Source organism: Microtus pennsylvanicus, chromosome 9, assembly GCF_037038515.1.
Source record: "Microtus pennsylvanicus isolate mMicPen1 chromosome 9, mMicPen1.hap1, whole genome shotgun sequence".
Lineage (NCBI taxonomy): Eukaryota > Metazoa > Chordata > Mammalia > Rodentia > Cricetidae > Microtus > Microtus pennsylvanicus.
The window spans coordinates 40,137,589-40,158,024 of NC_134587.1; the positions used below are offsets into that span (position 1 = coordinate 40,137,589).

General features: G+C 44.8%; 1 protein-coding gene and 1 pseudogene across 3 annotated transcripts in view; one reads left to right on the forward strand and one right to left on the reverse strand.

Moving 5' to 3' along the window:
* Nucleotides 1–20,436, reverse strand: part of Camsap1 (calmodulin regulated spectrin associated protein 1) — a 68,477-nt gene that overhangs the window by 10,206 nt on the left and 37,835 nt on the right. For all 3 annotated transcript variants that reach the window (XM_075985449.1, XM_075985447.1, XM_075985450.1), the window contains 8 exons: nt 9,447–9,586; nt 9,265–9,361; nt 8,773–8,950; nt 5,814–5,905; nt 5,094–5,178; nt 2,104–4,462; nt 689–825; nt 9–217 (listed from right to left, as the gene is read on the reverse strand). In XM_075985449.1, the coding sequence (XP_075841564.1) occupies nt 9–217; nt 689–825; nt 2,104–4,462; nt 5,094–5,178; nt 5,814–5,905; nt 8,773–8,950; nt 9,265–9,361; nt 9,447–9,586 (3,297 nt within the window). The remainder of the gene's footprint in view (nt 1–8; nt 218–688; nt 826–2,103; nt 4,463–5,093; nt 5,179–5,813; nt 5,906–8,772; nt 8,951–9,264; nt 9,362–9,446; nt 9,587–20,436) is intronic.
* Nucleotides 13,687–14,610, forward strand: LOC142857356 (small ribosomal subunit protein uS5 pseudogene; annotated as a pseudogene).

Sequence of the window (20,436 nt, forward strand, 5' to 3'; positions counted from 1 at the left end):
CTGCTTACGGGTGGAGGAACACTTGGTTCCAGAGTCACTACAGGACTCTTCTCGGTGAACTGACTTTGGCCGAGGCTTTTTAGGCTTCGATTTAGGTTTGCCAAGTCCTTGCTCCTCCAAGGCCTGCTGCTGCTTCCTCCGCAAGTATTCCTGTTTAATAAGCTCTCGCCGGGCCTTTTCCTCCTCCTTCCGTAGTCGATCCTCTTCAGCCTTACGCCTAAGAGCAAAATAGATTCACAAGAGACTGGGTCAGAGACATTCTGACCCCACCTCCTGCAGTTCTCCCCAGGGTACTTCTCTGTGGTTCCCACAGCAGATTACTAGAGCTCTGGGAGTATAGGAGCAAGAGACAGTGGTGAAAGGGGTAGGATGGGACTGTATCACCTGGTAGACTCTCTGAAGAGCGCTGGGACCACAGACAACTTATTTCCTGTGCTACACACTTACAGGACTCATAGGGCTGAAAACTAAGCATCATCCAAAGGAATTATCTGACGTGATAGCTGTGCAGATGTGTACTGTCATGGCTAGTAAATGGTAAGTGGCAAGAGCAGGAATGAGGAATGAGTGAAGGGGCTGTGAGATGCTATCCCAACTTGGGTGTGCCAATCTGGCCCTGTATACCATCTATAGGCATGGCTATGCTGTCCCACTGGACACAGCTGGAGGCTGCTGAGGAAGAGTTTACCGGGCTTCATCTCGCTTGAGCTCCACTTCAGCCTCCAGCTGCTGCTTGCGCGCACGAGCCTCTTCAGCCTTGCGCTGCTGTTTCAGAAGGAAGGCTGCCCTCTTCTTAGCAAGCTCATCTTCTGCTTTCTGTTCATCCTACAAAACCCATCACTTTACAGTCAGTGACAATACAAGAAACCCCTTAAACTATCCAATCTAGGCTTACCTCGATCAAGTACAGACTGTAACATACACTTAGAAAATCTAACTTCTTTGGGAGAGAGGGAGACAGGATCTATGTAGCCTGTTTTGGCCTCTCCATGCAAACCAAGCTGGGTTCAGACTCAGTGATCTGTCTGCCTCTGCTTGCCAAAGGCATGCACTACCACACCCAGCTCTGACACCTTAATTAATGAATGAGCTTAACATATGTGCATAACTGTGACACAAACAGAAAGAAGTCCAACCCATCAAAACGGCCTCAGTTAGACAACCTTCCACATGGCCTGCACCAAATTCAGTTGCCCTGCAAAACCACACATTTCTCCACAAACTGAGCTAATGGCAATGTGACTGCATTCATACCATACAAAGAACAAATGGGAATGAAGAGATGGCTCAGCAGAGAAAATGTTTGCTGGGCAAGCATGAGGATCTGAGTTCAGATCCTCAGAACCCACAAAAAGGTCAGGCAGGAAAGACAGCCTGCCTGTAATCCCAATGAGATGTAGAGATAGGGAACTTGTACAGCAAACTAGCTAGCCAAGCTGACTAAAATGGTAAGCTCTGCATTCTGTAAGACACCTTGCCTTAGTATATAAGGGTCTATGGACATATTACCCTGAACTCATCCTATCACGTCTAATACATAGGGTGGAGAACAATCAAGGAAGACACCCAATATCAACCTCACACTCTCTGTCTCTCTCTCTCTCACACACACACACACACAACCACAAATATCAATAAAATGTGAGCCTTATAAGGCTGAGACTATGCCATACGGTCAGGAGAAAAGAGAATGGTTAGGACACAAGAGCAACCCCGGAACCCACACTTCTCTGCACCTCTGAGAAAGTGTAGGGCAGAGAAGCAGAGGTATTTGTAAAGCTTCTCTGCAGCCAGGCTTCCATGCCAGGGGTGGGCAAAGTGCAGCACGCAGGTCGTATCTGGCCTGGATGTCTTTGTACAGTTTTCAAGTTCTGAGCACTTTTTACCAAAATGTCATCCAAAAATCAAGTATTTCAAGACCCATGAAAATTATCAGGTTCTAGGGTGTGCTGCCTGTAACATCTGACCCTCAGGATGGAGGCTTCTGTACCCACAAAGTTAAACATGTTTCTCCCCTGACTTTTTATGGAGTCAGCTTAGAACAGGAGTTCTTGAGAGGCCCTCATATGCGAGGTGATATAAGCACACCTCATGACCACTCACCTTGAAGAAGAAACCAACACCAGGCTTCTGGTCGCCATCTCCACCAAGCTCTGCTGAGCTTTCATGGCCAACCACCTCCCCATCCTCGTCAGGGGCCTTCAGGTCAGAGAGGTCCACCTCAATGAGGCTGGCCTTGCTCCTCAACGGCTCTTCCATCAGGGTGTGTTCTTTGCCTGAGATGGCAGAGGAGCTCAGCCCCGCCTCTTTCACACTTGTATCCAGACCCTCTTTAAAGTTCATCTGTTCTGATACAATGTTTGCATCTTTGCAAGAGGACTGAACCAATATCCGATGGTTACTCTCATCATGGAGCCTGTAACTGTCAAAGAGACACTTCTCAGGGGGTTCCCCACCTGGGTCGGAGGGCGACCGTGGATGGGTGCTTGGGGGCAAAGATCGAGGATGTGGGAGTGTCTCCATACTGGGTGTTGGGGTTTTGCTCCGGGAACAACTCTGCTGTCTGTCTTTTGGAACCTTCAATTCAGCTGGTCTTCCCGGACGGGAGTTCCGGCCTTGGCCAAGCCGCGGGGGTTTGCGGTGGCCAGGCACACCAGTTGGAGAGAGTGGCTCAACAAAGTGGACTGGGGCCTTTACCTTTTGGTCCTGGCAGTTATTTTTAGCGCCTGGTGTTGGCACTGTGGGAGACTTCATGAGAAGTTGCTCCTGCTGCTGGGAGATCTTCAGTATAGCCTGCTGCAGTGTACTGATGGTCTCATTCAGCTTTTCGATAGACAGGTCACACTCAGTCACATCTACCTCGCCGACACTGTCCTCTAGGAGAGCAGTGGAAATCCCTCTGTGCTTCTCGCCGCCATCATGCAGAGAAGCTGGGTCCCTGGGTTTATGCAGCTGGACAAATGCCATATCCTGAGACTCACCGAGATCTCTTTGATCTTCTTTGACGAGGAATCCTTCAGTTTTACAAGTGCTATCATCCAAGTCCTCCCCATTGTGCTGTGTGAAGTGTTCGGGCCTCAGTGGCTGTGGGGCCCCATCAGCCTTCCCCTTCTTCACAACATGCAGAAAGGCTGCCTTGCCCAGTTTCAAACGCTGCCGCGCAGACAGCGCCTCCATCTTTTTCTTCTGGGCTTCAATAGCCCTGCGCTTTTCCTCTAGCTGCATGTGTAGCTGCACCAGCTCAGAAGCCAGAAGACTGGCAGGGTCCTTGCTGTGCCTGCCAGGGCTCTGCTCCCTCTTCTGGCGCCATGTCGTCAGAGGAGCTGGGCAGCTTTCAGATGCATCTGGGGTGGTCTTCTGGGAGCTGCTGGTGCTGGACTTGGTCTCACAGCTGTTGAGCCGCTGGAGCTTCCTTTCGGCAAAGCTGGTCATCTTTACACTGCCACTCGCCATGGACATGCTGCTGAGCTGAGAGGTCGTACTCAGACATGGGCTTGATCGGCCGCTGGCATCATCCTTGTCTTCGTGTTCTTTCACCTTCATATCCTCTTGTAGTTTGGCTGATTCTTCCTCACCAGCGTATCTGGGGATAACCACAGGATGGTCCTCACCAATGAAATCCTGCTCTGCATCCTCTACGTCTACCACATCAGAGTCGGAGTCCTGTCTCAGGATAGTCCAGGGTTCTGAGTCATGGGAGCTGGGGCTCTGTGAACCAACATACCACCTCCCTTCATCTTCCTCAGCCCTGCCTACATGGAGGAAGAAGCCATCAGCAGTCTGTCCCTGAGGTAACGGATCAAATCTAGCCATGGCCAGAGGCTGCCCTTCTCCTGCAGCTTCTGCTGACTGTGGTCCTACCTCTGCAGGATCAATGCTTGCAGCAAATTCTGAACAAGGAATTGGGGTGAAAGTTCTGTTCAGGTCACGACTGCCATGGTTACCAGTCACTTTCTTCCGTACCAGAGGCTGGGAGCCCTCACTAGGCCTCTTAGACATGGTGGTCCTTGGCCTCCCTTCTCCAAGCTCATCTTCCTTAGTGATAATCTGTTTCTCTTTGGCTGGCCGAAGTACTGCTGGCATCAGGGGCTCTAAATAAAAACTGTCAGGCTTACTCTCCAGAGTGTCAACCTGTCTCTGGGGAGACCTGACACTTGCTACCAGGCCTGGGGCCTGAGGTGAGGTCCTGGGGATCTCTGGGGAATGAGGAGATATATCTGTCCTGATGATGGCCACAAGTTCTTCCTCCTCATCCTCAATGTTGACATTGCTTAGGAGGCTTTTCCCGTTGGTCTTTCCAGCTGAAGGATGGGGTTGATTCTGTGGGGTAAGGTGGATAATGTTGGATGCCAAGCTATCTTTGCTGATAGAGCGGGCCAAGCTGATACTGTCACCAGAGCTGGGGTCCACATCACAACTTGCAGCATGATGGAGAGCAAAGGGTGTTGGCTGGGACACAGGCCTGAAACAAGGGGAGAAACTCACTGTTTAAATCCTGAGGGAGAGGAGTCCAAGGTATGAAGAGAGAGGGAGAATACCAATCTTCCACGAACAAGAATTATATAAATAAATGCTCTAGGGCAAAAGAGCACCAGAGGCGACTCAAACATTTTGTTCCCAGCACCCCTTCACATGCCCTTTAAAGTGAACAAAATTTCAATGATCCTTGATTTACTAAACACTACAAATGAAAGCTCAGATACTTTTTAAACCCTGAGTAAATATCACAAGGAACTTGAAAAATAATAATATATAAAACACACGTGTGTGTGTATTTTAAATAATAATAATAAAAGACCTATAGTGGAGGTGGCACTACTGCTACTACAGACCTCTCTGACATCTGGCAGACTCTCACATCTCCCTCTATTGCTGGGACATCACAAATCACAGAGCCACTCTGCAAGTACACAGTGGCTCATAGAAGAGGCCGAGCACAGAACAGAGCAAGCATATACTGGCACTGTTGCAAAAACACTGGCTGCCAGCTCTCTGAAGCAGCTTAGCAAATCTTTAAGGGTCCCTGAAACACATCTGAGAACTGTTGCTTAGTCTAAACGACACCTAATTAGAAACAGTCCCAAGTTACTCACCTGTTTTTTTTATCTGGCCATGCTACTACTGCACCTCGTGGCTGACCATCAACCCGAGTTAAAGAATTCGATCTGTGTCGCTGATCTGCAGTTTGGAGGAAATAAGCACAGTCAATGTTAAGGGACCAACTCTGTACCACTTGTAAATTCTTTTAATGTAACAGCCATTTCTCTGGATAATAAACCCTAACTCAGTCCACAAGGGCACTCAGGAAAGCAGATAACCAGAAGAGTGCAACTTCCAGCTACTCCAGCAAGTGAAGAACAGTGCAGTCAGTGCAGAGTGCTTAGGATGCTGGGCAGAACTTAGCAGATTTGAAATGACATTTATACCACAAGACTATGAATTCTGAGCTGTAGCAATACAAGCCAAAATTTATCCTGCTAGGGCTGGAGAGAGCTCAAGGTCCTGGGTTCAATTCCCAGCAACCACATGGTGGCTCACAACCATCTATAATGGGATCTGATGCCCTCTTCTGGCCTGCAGGTATACATGCAGGCAGAGTATTCATACATAAAATAAATCTTTTATATATATATATATATATATATATATATATATATATATATATATATATATCAGAAAAAAATTTCCTGCTATTATTAACTAAAATGGATACATATTAGATCAAGATCATTCAATTTTGAGTAATATTATTTTACTAAACTATGAAAGTAAAAAGTATCAAAAGGGAAAATAGAAGCGAATCATGCTCTCACCGGGGACGTCCTCTGCCTGTGACACTTTTTGCTGTTTCTGCCTCAGTGGCAACAAAGGATGGGACGGACTAAATGTGGAAGCTCCTTTCCCACTAAATAAAAATAATTCAGAGAAAATAATGAGTTTATCAAACTTCTTCAAGTTCTAAAGCAAAAGCAGAGGGTGGCAAGATGGCTCAGCTGAGCAGGGCACTGGCAGAGAAAACCTGACAGCCTAAACTCTATTGCTAGGTCACACATAGTAGAAGGAGAGAACTTATTCCTATAAGTTGTCCTGACTTCCATATGGATGCTATGGTATGTGTGTAATCATAAATACACACACATACACAAATTCATATACACAATCAATCAATATGAAAGTAAAAGGCAAACACATACAAGTAACAGAAACCATTATACACTTGTACTAAGCTGGGAGTAAACAGTTTTCTCTGAGAAAACAGTTCCCATAAAACTGAACCAAAAGAAAACCAACAAAGTTTTGAATCTGAGATAAAAATTTCAAAATTGGACTGGAGAGATAGCTCAGTTGGTAAAGTGTTTGCCATGCAAGTTCAACTGCCAGTACCCATCTAAAAAAGCCAGGCAGAGCAACATGTATCTGCAATCCTTGCACTAGAGAGGCTTGTTGACCAGTTAGTCTAGCCAAACCAGTGAGCTTAAGAGACCTTATCTCAAAAGATAAGGTAGAGTGTGATCAAGAAAAACACCAACATCAACTTCTGTCCTCCTTGTACAGGTACATACATACACGTGCACAAACACAAACATTCACAAATCCCAAAGCTGCAAACAGAGATCATACAACTCTGGCTGCAGCATCTGACATAAAAACTCAAGTGACTACCACAAAAGAGACCAACAAGGGGACGGGAGTGGGGGTAGAGACAATGCATATGTATATATGAAAATGTCACACTCACAAGCCAGGCAGTAGTGGCACATACCTTTAATCCCAGCACTTGGGAGACACAGGCAGTCAGATCCCTGAATTCTTGGCCAGCCTGATCTACATAGCAAGTTCTAGGCCATCTAAGGCTATATAGTGAAACCCTGTCTCTAAAACACAAAAGTAAACAGAAAGAGCACAAAGATGATTCCACTATACAAACTAACTGAAAGTGCTGAGTATGAGCATGAGCCTACATGGACAAGTAGGGCATTCCCACAGAGCCGGGAGAACATATCCACATTTTACAGAACAACAAGGAAACAGACACAGAAAATCTACAACTATTCACACCTTTTCTACTTCTTCAATCACAAGTTGAATAAGGACACTCCATAAGGACACTCACTCACAAGAGACCAATGTGTGCTGCACAAGCACTGACCAGGTGAGCACTGTCCCACACAGCTACAGTAGCCTGACATCCAACCATGGGGGCTGGCACTAGCTGGCCCAACAGGAAACACACACTGCAGCGTAGCTATTTTGCTATTTCACTTTGGGGAAGAACTTGGCTAAGGGACAGTAATAAAGTGTGGGCAGGAATCACAGAGGCATACCCAGGGCTGTAGTTACTATATGGTTAAGCCCAAAAGACAAAGACAGGGAAAGGTTCTTCAGAGATGGAGGAGACACAGGTAGAGAAGGAGACAAAAGGAGCAAACTGCACAGAAAGGGTGAAAGACGTAGGGACCCCAGAGGAGCCCAGCAGAGGCAGGAGAAGACTTCCCGGCAGAGGTAAAGGTTACAAACCACCCATAGCACAACGACCAGCAAAAACTAAACAGAATAGAACCAGAATGTATTACAGTGTACAGCTGCTCAAAGGAAGAGACTGATGAATGAGAAAACTTCACAGTCACTGTTAGGTAGAAAAGGTCGCTGAGCCAGTGCACATGTGATACCGATGCTGCTTTAACCAACTTCCATGCACACATACAAGCTGCATGTACTAGATCTGACCATAAAGATCCAGAACCAGGACTGAATGCAAGGACTGCAGCAAGAATACCCAGGTACTCACATAAGGAGCCACGCGACTGTGCAGCTCTGCCCTTGAGATGCTATCACATCTCAGCCATCATCTGTACCCAAGGGCTCTGAGCCATACACAGCATTCCATTTCCGCTCCAAAGATCTGATCCTGTCAGTGAGTCTCAGCCCTTAACACTCCAAGTACCACCTGACATACTTCGTGTCCTCTGAACACTCTCTTCCTGGTCCAACCCTCTAGCATCCTTAGTGCCAGTATCAGAAAGCTGAACATTTTAAAACTATGTTTCCATTTGAAAATACTCTCTCAGACTCTCCTTCCATACAAGCGGCTCAAACCCCCTCTGAAAAGAGCTCTCTCATCCTCATCCCACACGCCCATTGGCCTGGTTGTAGCCAATCAACCAGGATCCAGTCAGCTAAATTCTAAGTCTTACTGACAAAATCAGTTCTCAAAAAACACTCAAGAGTTCCATTTACTGTCTCATTGTGAAAGCCGTTGCTCACTGAAGTAGACGAACCAGTACTGATCAAGGTGAGCATCCTCAATCAGATTACATTTCAGAGCTCAGACTCTTCTCATTAGACCACTCATGAAGCTGTATCACTGTGAAGAGACAACTCCTTTTTTGTCTCCCGAGACAGGGTTTCTCTGTTAAATAGTCTTGATTGTCCTGAAACTTGCTCTGCAGACCAGGCTGGCCTCGAATGCACAGAGATCTGCCTGCCTCTGTCTCCCGAGTGCTGGGATTAAAGGTGTGCACCACCACTGCACAGCTGAGAAATCTCCTTTCTATACTACAGTTTAATGTATTTAAACTGTTTTGATTAATTTAATTTAAATTGTATAAATGAATACTCTTATTTTAAAACCCTGGAACAGACAGGAGGACAGCCAGCTGCAGAAGATATTCAGGTACTTTCCGCATTACCTACTTCAACAAATAGTTTTGGCCTCTATAAGAAGGAAAACAGGATGGCAAACTGACCCCAAAAGCAGTATGACAGACTCACAGACACTCGGGCTCCTCCGAGTGGAGGTGGTACCGATGGCTGCCTTCAGAGAGAGGCTGAGTGGGTGCTGGCAGGTCAGCGGGGCTCATGGCAGCAGGGCTACCCAGGAAACTACGTTTGGTTGCATTGGAGATGGGGACAGGAGGCCGGCTGTTCTTCTGCTGCAACACTGCTTTAGCTGCAGAAATGACAATTGCACAGAAATACATCTATTATTTATAGTTAGAGTATCAGCAGGAAACAGAAAACCTGTAGCTTTTATAACCATAAAAACAACCCAACTTCTACTTAAAACCAAACTTCTCAAAATTGGTTTTAACAGGTGAAGCCATAGGCTGACCCTCGAAGACTATTACAAATACCTAATATAAAGACAACACAGACTGGAACATGAAAAGACAGGAAAGGGCACCTTGGCCTTTATAGTTATATGGGCTTCCTCAATCCTCTGGGCTTTCAAGAAAACGCTATGATCACTCAGTCACCACTCACCATCCTTCAGTTCTTGAATATCTCGGGGCTGCACGAAATCTGGTTTAACGTTCTCAAACCACCAGAAGAGCTCAGCAATAAAAACCATAACGTTCGGCTAAAACAAAACACAACAACCCAGACACAGTAAGGACCTGCTCAAAAGCAGCTGGTTTTAAGCACATGTCTGATGGTAGCTTTACCTTCAGCACTAGGGGAGCATACAGCATGTCCTCCAGGGTGAGATAGAAACACTTGTTCAGATGTTCGTTGGAAAACTCCCTCAGAAGCCGGATGTTATATAGGCTGTCAGCCATCGACGGAACCTCCTTCAGGCAAATATCTAGTAGATAGTCAGGTAGACTGTGTTATGACATGCATATTCTGCTCACAAGGGTGTGTGTAGATACACAATTCTGAACTGAAACTTTAAGTAGCAGGGGTGGTGATAAAGTAGGCAGGATTAAGGGATTTTAAAAGATAGTAAGTTTCACAGGTGACGTAAATGTAGAAAGAAAATATGGGAAATCTCCAGATTCTGCCTTTATAACCTAAATCGTATGAGAGTTCCAGACCGGATTCCTAAAGTGAACAGTGGTAACTGCAGCTAGAGGTTAGTAGCAGAGCACTTGCCTGCCACAGGCAAGGCACTGGGTTTCATCCCCAGCATGAGGGCAGGCAAAAGATGAACAGTGGAAATCACCTCTAGAGAGATTTGTTTCCGGGTCCACAAGATGGCTCCCCAGGTAAAGACTCTCACCCTGCAATCCCAACCTCCTGAGTTCAATCCCCAAGATTCACAAAAAGGTAGGAGAAAACCAACTCCGCAAAGGCACCCTTTCACCTCCACATTTGTGCCGTCACACCAACATCCACATATATAAAAAATATTCAAATAATTTTTTAAAATGTCTGCATTTTCTTCAGCAAGCAGATACCTCTGCCTGAGGTTAATATCATATTTGCAAAGGGTGGGGGCTAGGATATGCACAAAATTACAATTGTCAAACAAGGTCTCTGATTCTCCAAATGAAGACTACACATAGTACAAGCCTCCTCTACGAAGAGCAACGATCTTTCCAACCTCTCAGGTAGGAAAATTCAGGAAAGCAGACCCTCCGCTGGGAAATGTGGTACAGGACCCCCTGAAAGGGCCTCCAGTGTTTGTCCGGATGCTCCTTAGTAAAAGTCAGTAAGCAGTAGTTGTAGGATCACAAGACAAATGCACCAAGGCCTCCGAGTATGTGCCACCTTTTAAAGTGTGTGTGAGGGGGTGGGGGAGTGGGCAGATTCAGCATAGTCAAGAACAAAAATAAGAAAAAAAGGGGTTTTTTTTCTTCTTCTTTTGCAAAGATCTCAAATGCTGTCTTCCAGTCTAGGTCATTAGTCCAAGAACAGGGCATGTCAGTATCAAGTGAGGTATTGTCACCTGGTCATGAAATACTGTTTGCAAAATTCCTGACTGCCCAGTCCTCCCTGTTCTCAACACACAGCTCTCTACTGAATGTCTCTTTCCTGTGGTTTGTGTGCTGTTCTGTGTTCCAAGTGACTGCCCTGGGCCAATGCCACACTCCAGCCAGTATAAAGTCAAACAAAATTTAACAGTTATAGAACAAGGACCCCATGTTCTTATTCTTCAAAATTAATGCAGCTAAAAATCTGTAAAAACGTAACCAACAAGTATGATGAGAGAAATGGAATCTAACACAGGCTATTAGATGATGAGATTGTAACAAGAATTCAACTCATGAATCAACAAACAGACATGCTGGCAGGAAAAAGACAAAGCTATTCCTGCTTTGACAGGAAATGAGGCTGAAAACTCCAGTGGTAAAATCCAGGTAAGGAGGGAGATGATTAATGAAGATCCATATTCCAAGGGTCTCCCCCATAAAGGATTCAGCGAATCATGAAGCATCAATCACTTCTCTTGAGGGGGTCTTAAGAGGCCAGCACAGCACCTTGACCAAGAGCACAGTGGGTACAGATGCTGGGATGCACACTGTAGTCTAAGGCAGGCAGAACATAAGGAAACACCAAACCAATCAACCAGAGGGGACAAGGGACCAACTCAACAGCCTGAAAATCAAGAGAGGCAAAGGCTGGGCACTGTGGCTTCAGGGACACTGAAAGGCCTAACAACTGAAAACAGTGAGTGAAGGGTGAAAGGCCATCGCTGGACAGTTAGTTGGCAAGCCTGGACAGGGTCTCAGATAGCGTGCCTCAGGACTTCCCTGAGCAGTGAACACACCAGCGCTGCCAGGAAAGCCTCTGTTCCCTAAGCTACTCCAAACATAAAAGTGAAAAGTCTCATCCTGGAAAAGCTAGATTTAAAAAACAGAAATTCCTTGAGCCATCTGCTACATATTAAACTTATGCCAAAATAAAACATTACAACTTTGCCCCTGTGTTGCCTTGTCAATCCTGGTTAAAAACAAAACAAAAGTATTGCTCTGGGCAGTCTCTGGGACTGCTGCCTGTGATTGGCAGGGTGGGCTGAGGGTAGAGGGTCTGGGCGAGCTGGGAGAGCTGGGAGCCCCCCACACACACACCTCAGCCAAAGGGCCACAAGATTCTAGCTGGAGGTCTACAAAGAAGCAGAATCTTGTGAGAAATGTGATTGTGTCTCAACCTGTGGAGGGGCTGAGGTGCACGGGTGTTGGTGTGCTTCGTGGGCTCTGAGTCTGTGGGCATCCTTGGCACTGACACTGCAGGGCCTGGTGTTCATGTGTGCATCATCAGTCTCTGCTCCAGACATGGTGGCTTTCCCTAGTCTAGCACAGTGAGGAACTCTGAGCAAAATCTTTGTGACTTTGGTTTGGATGTGGCAGGAGAGGGGCCCTCAGTCCCTCCAGCATTTGGGTCCAGACACGACTAAATATGTGGCCATGGGGATTCTGTGGCAAGTTAGTCATGGCCTTACAATAGAATCTGTCACACTCCCTCCAGAGAGCTCCTGGGTCCGAGGTGCTCCTGAGCATATTCTCATCAGTGTTGACTTTTACAGGCAGAAGTGTCTGTTTCTGTCTGGCATGATTGGCTATTTTGGATATTTCGGTGGCTCAAAAAAAAAAAATGGCGCTGTTGATTTTTTTTTATATCAGACATAAGGTTGTGCACGGGTATATAAGGAAGTGAGTCAGTAACTGCTTCAGAAGCTTCTGCCTAGCGGATTAAGCTAGATTGTAGAATAGAACCCATAAACATCCAACTAAGAAATTTGTCTGAAATGTTTTGTGAATTCAGGAAACATTTTTTTTCTGCATTACTTTTTAAAAAGAGGATTCATTTTTATATTTAAAAAGGTAACTGATGACTGAAAAGAAAGTATTTACTGGACTGGCAATATATTTACAGAACAGCAAAGAAATTATAATTTTGGGGATACTGCCTCTCCCCATCTAAGAATGTGAAGCCTCTTCTAAGAACTACAGAAAGGTTCAGGACTAACTGGGCTATCACCAGGGTTCCTCCTTGCCTCCTGACGCAGTCAGCCTACAGGACACAAGGTACTGGTCCTGTTCATATTTGGTCCACAGCTGGGGCAGCCTGTAGACCACAGCATCTGCCAGGTAAAATTACATCACTGCAGGCCAGGAAGTACACCTACTAAGCTAGTTGTGTTTAGTTGTATAAAACGCAGGTGTAAAGGTTTCGAGTCTTGTCTTCCAACATTTTACACAAGGTTTCGATCTGTGCTGACAAGACAAGCCAGCCTTAACTATCTTCTGAGGTCTCTTCCCAGTGAGCCAGGGATAACCCTCTTACACAGAGACCAACAGCATTCCATCTTCCCTACTCTCTGACACAATTTATAAACCACAGAAACTGTCAACTTTTTACAAGTATGGGAAATGCCCCAGCAAAAGTTCCCACAAGAAGTCAGACCACAAGGATGTCCTTCTTGACGTCTGAGTCCATCTGCCTTGTAGTCATGAGTCTCTAGCTCTCCATCCCTCCTCCTCCTCCAATACACACTGTTTGTGTCAGAACACTGTCAACATACTCAGCACAGAAATACTCTTCATATTTTTATTTGATGTCTACTAGACCTGAATTTATGTTGTTTTGTTTTCTGCAGTCTGAAAAATTATCTATTTTATTAATTTGTCAAAAGAACAGCTTTAAGTTTTACAGTTTCCTCTTCAAAAAAGAATATAGAGAATAAAGTTAATGGTTTAAAAAAAAAGGTAAAGTCTTTAAAGAGACAGAGTACAGATAGTTAAGAGATTAAAAGAAATAAAGAAAAATAAGCCACGTAAAAATGGAAAATTCACAGAGAGTCTGGATTATGTACATTGTGCTTTCTTTAAAATTTTTGACTGTAAAGGAGCTAAGTACAGAGAGACATTTCATTACATGGGCTGCCAAGCTAAACCAGAATTGGATATAAGGGTATTACGATTTCAAAATTTGGGTTTAAGAATATGATGCTTTGGCTTCTTCTTCTTCTGGAAAACACCAAATGGCGGATGACGCCGGTGCAGCGGGAGGGCCCGGAGGACCCGGGGGCCCAGGATTAGGAGGCCGTGGTGGCTTCCGCTGAGGATTCGGCAGTGGTCTGAGGGGCCGAGGCCGCGGGGCTCGCGGAGGTAAAGCTGAAGACAAGGAGTGGATTCCCATCACCAAGCTGGGCCGCCTGGTTAAGGACATGAAGATCAAGTCCCTAGAGGAGATCTACCTGTTCTCCCTGCCCATTAAGGAATCTGAGATTATTGACTTTTTCCTGGGAGCTTCCCTAAAGGATGAGGTTCTGAAGATCATGCCCATGCAGAAGCAGACGAGGGCAGGCCAGCGGACCAGGTTCAAGGCTTTCGTCGCTATTGGGGACTACAATGGTCACGTAGGTCTCGGTGTCAAGTGCTCCAAGGAGGTAGCCACTGCCATCCGAGGGGCCATCATCTTGGCCAAGCTTTCCATTGTCCCTGTGCAGAGAGGCTACTGGGGGAACAAGATTGGCAAGACCCACACTGTTCCTTGCAAAGTGACAGGCCGCTGTGGTTCTGTGCTGGTGCGTCTCATCCCTGCCCCCAGAGGCACTGGCATAGTCTCTGCTCCTATGCCCAAGAAGCTACTGATGATGGCTGGCATCGATGACTGCTACACATCAGCCAGGGGCTGCACTGCCACCCTGGGCAACTTTGCCAAGGCCACCTTTGATGCCATCTCTAAGATCTACAGCTACCTGACCCCTGACCTCTGGAAAGAGACTGTTTTCACCAAGTCTCCTTATCAGGAATTCACTGACCATCTTGTGAAAACCCACACCAGAGTCTCTGTTCAGAGGACCCAGGCTCCAGCTGTGGCCACCACATAAGGGTTTTTATACAAGGAAAATAAAAGTGAATTAAGTCTGTTAAAAAAAAAAAAGAATATGATGCTTTGGAGAGGGTCTTCTTTTGTTTTCACAGAGGACCAGACCCTGTGGATTTCTTCTATTACAATTTGGTATGATAGACCACGCCCTCCTGAAAGGTTGTTGTGAACATCTTCAGAAAATTGCTTCGCTCAACTGCCAACTGAGATGAAACTAGCACACAGGTTATACCATGAAAGACCTAATTAACGACGCCCCCATTCAGCAGGAAGCAGTTTGGAGATAAAAAACTGCGCCCATGTTCCCAAAATATTGTTTATAAATGTTCTTTTACATTTAAAGGGGGATATAATATCGGTATGAATAATTTGCATTGGTATGGATTTTAAGGTCAATTTTGTTATATGTATATGTATTTTTGATCTTGAATAAGGTGTGATTGTGTAGTTCATTTTTAAAATAATATATATTAGGAAATATATATTAATAATATAATTGTTTTATAATATAAAATAATATAATTTATAATATTATAAAATAATATAATTAGGAAATATAGGTTGTTGATGGATAATCATAAATAATAGTCAAGTTTGTAGTCATGTTACTTAGATTTTCTAGATATATAGAGATATATTTCAGATAGGCATTCTTCATATCTCTCAAAGGCTACAGAATATGGCATTTAAAATATTTTAATAACTTAGGACTTTTCATGACAATGAGACATGTCTGCTCCTGGCGGCACCAATCTACTTCAAGAGGAAGATGGGCATCAAAGAGGATCGTTATGGAGTTTGATAGCCATTTGGGCAAGAAACTGCTCTTGCCTGGACTGTTGCATAAACTGGACAAAGAGAACCCGCAGAGAGAGGACTGCTGAACTTGCCTAAAGGTGAGATGATCTTTCGGGGTCCCTGACTCATGAAACAGTCTGCGAGACATTCTGCAGGATACAGCAGATAGTGACTGAACTGTCTTTGGAATTTCCTGCTTGATGAAAATGTCTGCTGGATACTATGGGCCTGAAGGCTGAAGATGGATGCCCCAACGGTACAAAAAAACTTTGGGTGACTGTCCAGGCAGCGAGATGTCTCTGTCATTTCTAGAGTTTTCTTATTTCTTGTTTACTTAGGTAGTATTATATCCTTCTGGAGTCTTTGATGGAGTTGAAGAATGAATAGATATAGTTTTCCTTACTTATGATAAATGATAAGATAGATATAAATATTGTAACTGTAATTCTTGCTTGATAACTGTTTTGCTATATGTAATTTTGCTATGTTAAAGTTAAAGCCTTCCTTTTTTTGTTTAAACAGAAAAAGGAGAAGTGATGTGGGAGTGTCATATATCAATCTGTTGATTTCATTGGTTAAGCAATAAAGAAACTGCTTGGTCCTCATAGGTTAAAACTTAGGTGGGAGGAGTAAACAGAACAGAAGGCTGGGAGGAAGAAGCTGAGTCAGGAGTCGCCATGATTCTTCCACTCCAGACAGATGTAGGCTAGAATCTCTCTGGTAAGCGCACCTCGTGGTGCTACATAGATTAATAGAAATGGGTTAGTTAAGAGGCTGAAACTAAGGGGCCAAGCGGTGTTTAAAAGAATACAGTTTCAAAAGAAAAAAAAAGAATACAGTTTCCATGTAATTATTTCGGGTATAAAGCTAGCTGGGCAGGCGGCAGGGGTGCCGGGGACACAGCCCCGCCGCTCTTATTACAACAAAAATGTTTCTATTTTACTATTTTACTCCTAAATTTACTTTTTTATTTTTATTTCAACGAGATACATTGTCTTTTAAATTCCACAAAGAAAAATGAAGTGTTCCATGTCACCTCTCCCCAGCAAACCTGGAGTACAGAGGTGTGGGGTGGGGGCACTAGAAAGAGCAGGCTGTGTTGCTTCCAGGAATTGGCTAAGGGTTCTGCTGCTGTCATACAATCTCCTACTCTGTGTAACCTGCTCTGCCTTCTCACGAAGTTATTTGGGGCCTTCCTAGTGTATACACCACAGTCCTTTGATTAGACACATTCAGAAGATTCTTAAAATTTGTCTATGCTCATCCCAGGGACATCTACACTTCCCTTGGCTAAATCTTCTCTATTCTGTTAGTTCCTCCTAAATTGATCTCATTTTTCTAGTTTCTCCTTTACTTCCATGTCTTTGCTTTTTTGTTCTGTTTCCTGGGAGATTCTTTTTTCTACTTAGCCATCTAACTCTTTAGTAGACTCTTACACTTCAGATACCAAAATGCACACACTTCCTCAGAACTATATGGAACCTAATGTGGACATACCATATGACTGTTTTCTAAATGCCCCTTCCCAGTATTCATTCTTAGCAACTAGATCCCAGCTTCTTACTGCTGTCTGTATATTCTGAACTATAGCTGCACTCAGGGGATTTTCTCAAATGTCAGGGGAGCACCCTGGGAACCCCTTCACTGTTAGAGGGAGGCATTAGGAAGTGGCCTTTGCTGCAGGTGACCAATATAAAAAGCCAGCTGATGCCAAACCTCAGTAACTGTGGATCTTGTCCTTAAGACAAGTTTCTGCGAAGAAAAACGCCTTCCCTGTGTTGCATGTGGAACAAGTAAAAGTCTTAATGAAATCCAGCAAGGAAGTAGGCTTAATGATACAGGTGACTGGAGGAAGCTCACACAAAATCTCTGGTCACCTCACTGCTGCCTGTCCCATGCTGAAGTCTGAGACTATGACTTACAGGCTCAGTCTCCCCCAAGTGTGTTATATTCCCAGTCTTTGGACATGGAGGGTATTGCTGGAAGCAAAGGGGGACCCAGGCTCTCACCGATCTTCAGACTGACTTCCAAAGACACCCCCATGTATGACTGCTAGCCAAAGTCCTTCCATCTTCCTGTGGCAGCTTCAGAATTCTGGCTGGTGAATTGCACTGATTCTCTGGCTTGGCCTCCTCTGTACTTCTGTTTTACTTCTTGGCTAGCCAGCTCCTTAGAGCCTAGAACTTCAGTTGCTCACTCTACAGACAGTCACAAAACTTCATTTTTCTTCCCTTTACTTTTCTCTGGGATTGTGTCAGATTTTTTTAGGTTGCTGCAATGAACCTAGTTCATTCATTCCCAAGTTCCTTACTTTCAGACAAACACAGTCACCTCACTTACAGCACACTTCAGGCTGTGTCCTATAGTTCCTCTAGTTGTTCACTTGTTCAATACCTAGTCCACATCCGTTTACCCTACATGTTATTTTATTTTTTTTAAATAATTCATTTGAATTTATTTTATATGCATTGTTGTGAAGGTGTCGGATGCCCTGGAACTAGAGTTACAGACAGTTGTGAGCTGTCATATGGGTGCTGGGATTTGAACCCAGGTCCTCTGGAAGAGCAGCCAGTGCTCTTAACCTCTGCACCATCTCTCCAGTCCCAGTGTTATTTTAAATGGTTGTTACCTATCAGTGAAAACATATAAAAAGCCCCCACTCTTGCAGCTCTTACCCACCAGTTCTGACTTCTCTTACTCATAGAGCATTTATACATATTGCCCCTGGTCTGCAAGTATTACAGAAAGGAGCTAGCTGTCTTTGTTACTGATTTCTAATGTTCTGAACTAGTAAGAACATAAGCTTTGGAATCTGTTGCAATTTCTTATGTGGCTTTGATCAAGTTCTCTCTTTTTTTAAAAAAATGATTTATTTATTTATTCTATGTATATAAGTGCTCTATCTGCACAAATGTCTGCATCCAACTATAGATGGTTGTAAGCCTATGGCTGCTGGGAGTTGAACTCACGACCTCTGAAACAGCAGCTGGTACTCTTAACTACTGAGCCATCTTTCTAACCCACCTAGGTCTTTTTGTTTTTGTTTTGTTTTTTTCAGGCGTGGTCTCAATTATGTGACCCTGACCAGCCTGGACCTGGCTTTGTAAACCAGGCTTGTCCTTTAACTCAGTTTTGCCTATCTCTGCTTCTTGAGTGTGTATGTGTGTGTGTGGGGGGGAGGGGGGAGAACACAACACTAAATAAAGATGTGTCCCACCACACCTGGCCCAGGGTCATTATTTGCAAATATTTGTGTATATGGAGGCCAGGGCACAACTTGCAGGAATCAGTTCTGTCATTCTGGATCTGAACTCAGGTCATCAGGCTTGGCAGTAAGCACTTTTACCCCGTCCATCTTGCCAGCCGTGATCAATTATTTTTATTTAGTGTTAGCACAGAATCTGGTACAATAAATGTAGTCTGCCACATTTGTATTCAAGTCTTCTATGGTATTACCAAATTCCTGCTTCTGTCAGTTTCAGTTAGCTATGTGTGGCTTGTCAGCTTCTTCATGTAATTCTGCCCTTTTGTTTCCAATAATGATGTTAGGCCCAATATTACTTTCTGCCATAAGGTCCTCAAAAGACAGGTTAAAAAGCAGGGTACAGGCCAGGCATGGTGGCACATGCCTTTAATCCCAGTAACTCAAGAGGAAGAAGCAGGAGGATCTCTGTGAATCTGAGGTTAGCCTGGTCGATATACTGAGTTCCAGGACAGTCAGGCTATGTAGAGACCTTGTCTCAGACAGAGAAGCAAACAAAGCAGACAAGTGGAGACGGAGCTGTAGATGTAAAAGGAGATGGCAAAGCACAACAGGCAGTGGTGCGTGTATCTCTAACTCTCAGAAGGCAGGAGGAACACATGTTCAAGGACAGTCTAGAATACCTAGAGCTTCAGGTCAGCTGGAGCTGCAGTGCAGAAGGGGAAAGCCCCAAAACTCTGAGCTGGAGTGCCCGCCCTACCCTCTTCCCTACCGCTTCTATTTCTTTCTTTATGTCCCACCATGTTTTAAGCAGACTATGCTCTTCCACCTAAGTCTTGGCCTGTGTGACATTTAAGAGCTCCACTGAGGCACATTTCCTTGGAAAATGTGGTTTCTGAAGATGGGCCAGAGTGTTGCTAACACTAAACCAGTTTTACTTTCAGTGCTGGGGAAGAAACCTGGTGCCTTTGCAAGCTATATATAAGCATTAAATTACTGAGCTTACCCCAAAAAACATTATTCCTTTTTTGTGTGATACAGGAGACTGAGCCCAAGGACTCAGTCATGCTAAGTAAGTGTATACCACTGAATTATTTTCCCAGAACTGTTTTTTGTTTTGTGGACCTGGCCTCCCTCTCACTCACTTCTTAGTCCTTCAGAGACACAGGAACTTGAAGAGCCTCCTTGCATTTTCCTGGGTGAGCTAGGACTTTTCTGGTACTCTTCCCCAAAAAGTCCTAGTCACAGGACCAAGGCCAACTGGATGTGAGGAGCTCATTGCCCACCTGCAGCTTTTATCCTCCTGGAACCTGAAGCTCTTCCTGTTTTTCTTTTAAACTATTTTATCATATTTTAAAATTATTTTTATGTGCATTGGTGTTTTACCACAGTTGGCAGTGCCCTGGAACTGGAGTTACAGACAGTTTTAAGCTGCTATGTGGGTGCTGGGAATTGAACTCAGGGCCTCTGGAAGACTGCTGAGCCATCCCTCTAGCCCTTTTCCCTGTCCTACAAGTCACCTCTGTATCTGTAAAGAATGTATTATCTGTGATTCCATGCCTGGAGTAGGCATAACACCAGCCTAAGATGTCCAGGGCTAAAGTCTGAGGCAATGTCCAGTAGAGGCACTAGTGGGGTCCCTAGCCTTCAACCTGCCCACGCCAAACAAAAGGTACTTAGGACACCGAGCCACTGACAACTGGTGCTTCCACATCACCTTAGCAGGTCTGCACCAAGCCCTTCACAACCACTCACTTTCCTCCTCCCCTGCAGGACACAATCACCTAGAAAGAGGTTTTCGGGCATCAGGCGAAGGCAGGAGACAAACTGATTCTAGCATTCATCCTTATGTCTTCAGAAAGGTCTACAGAGTTGTT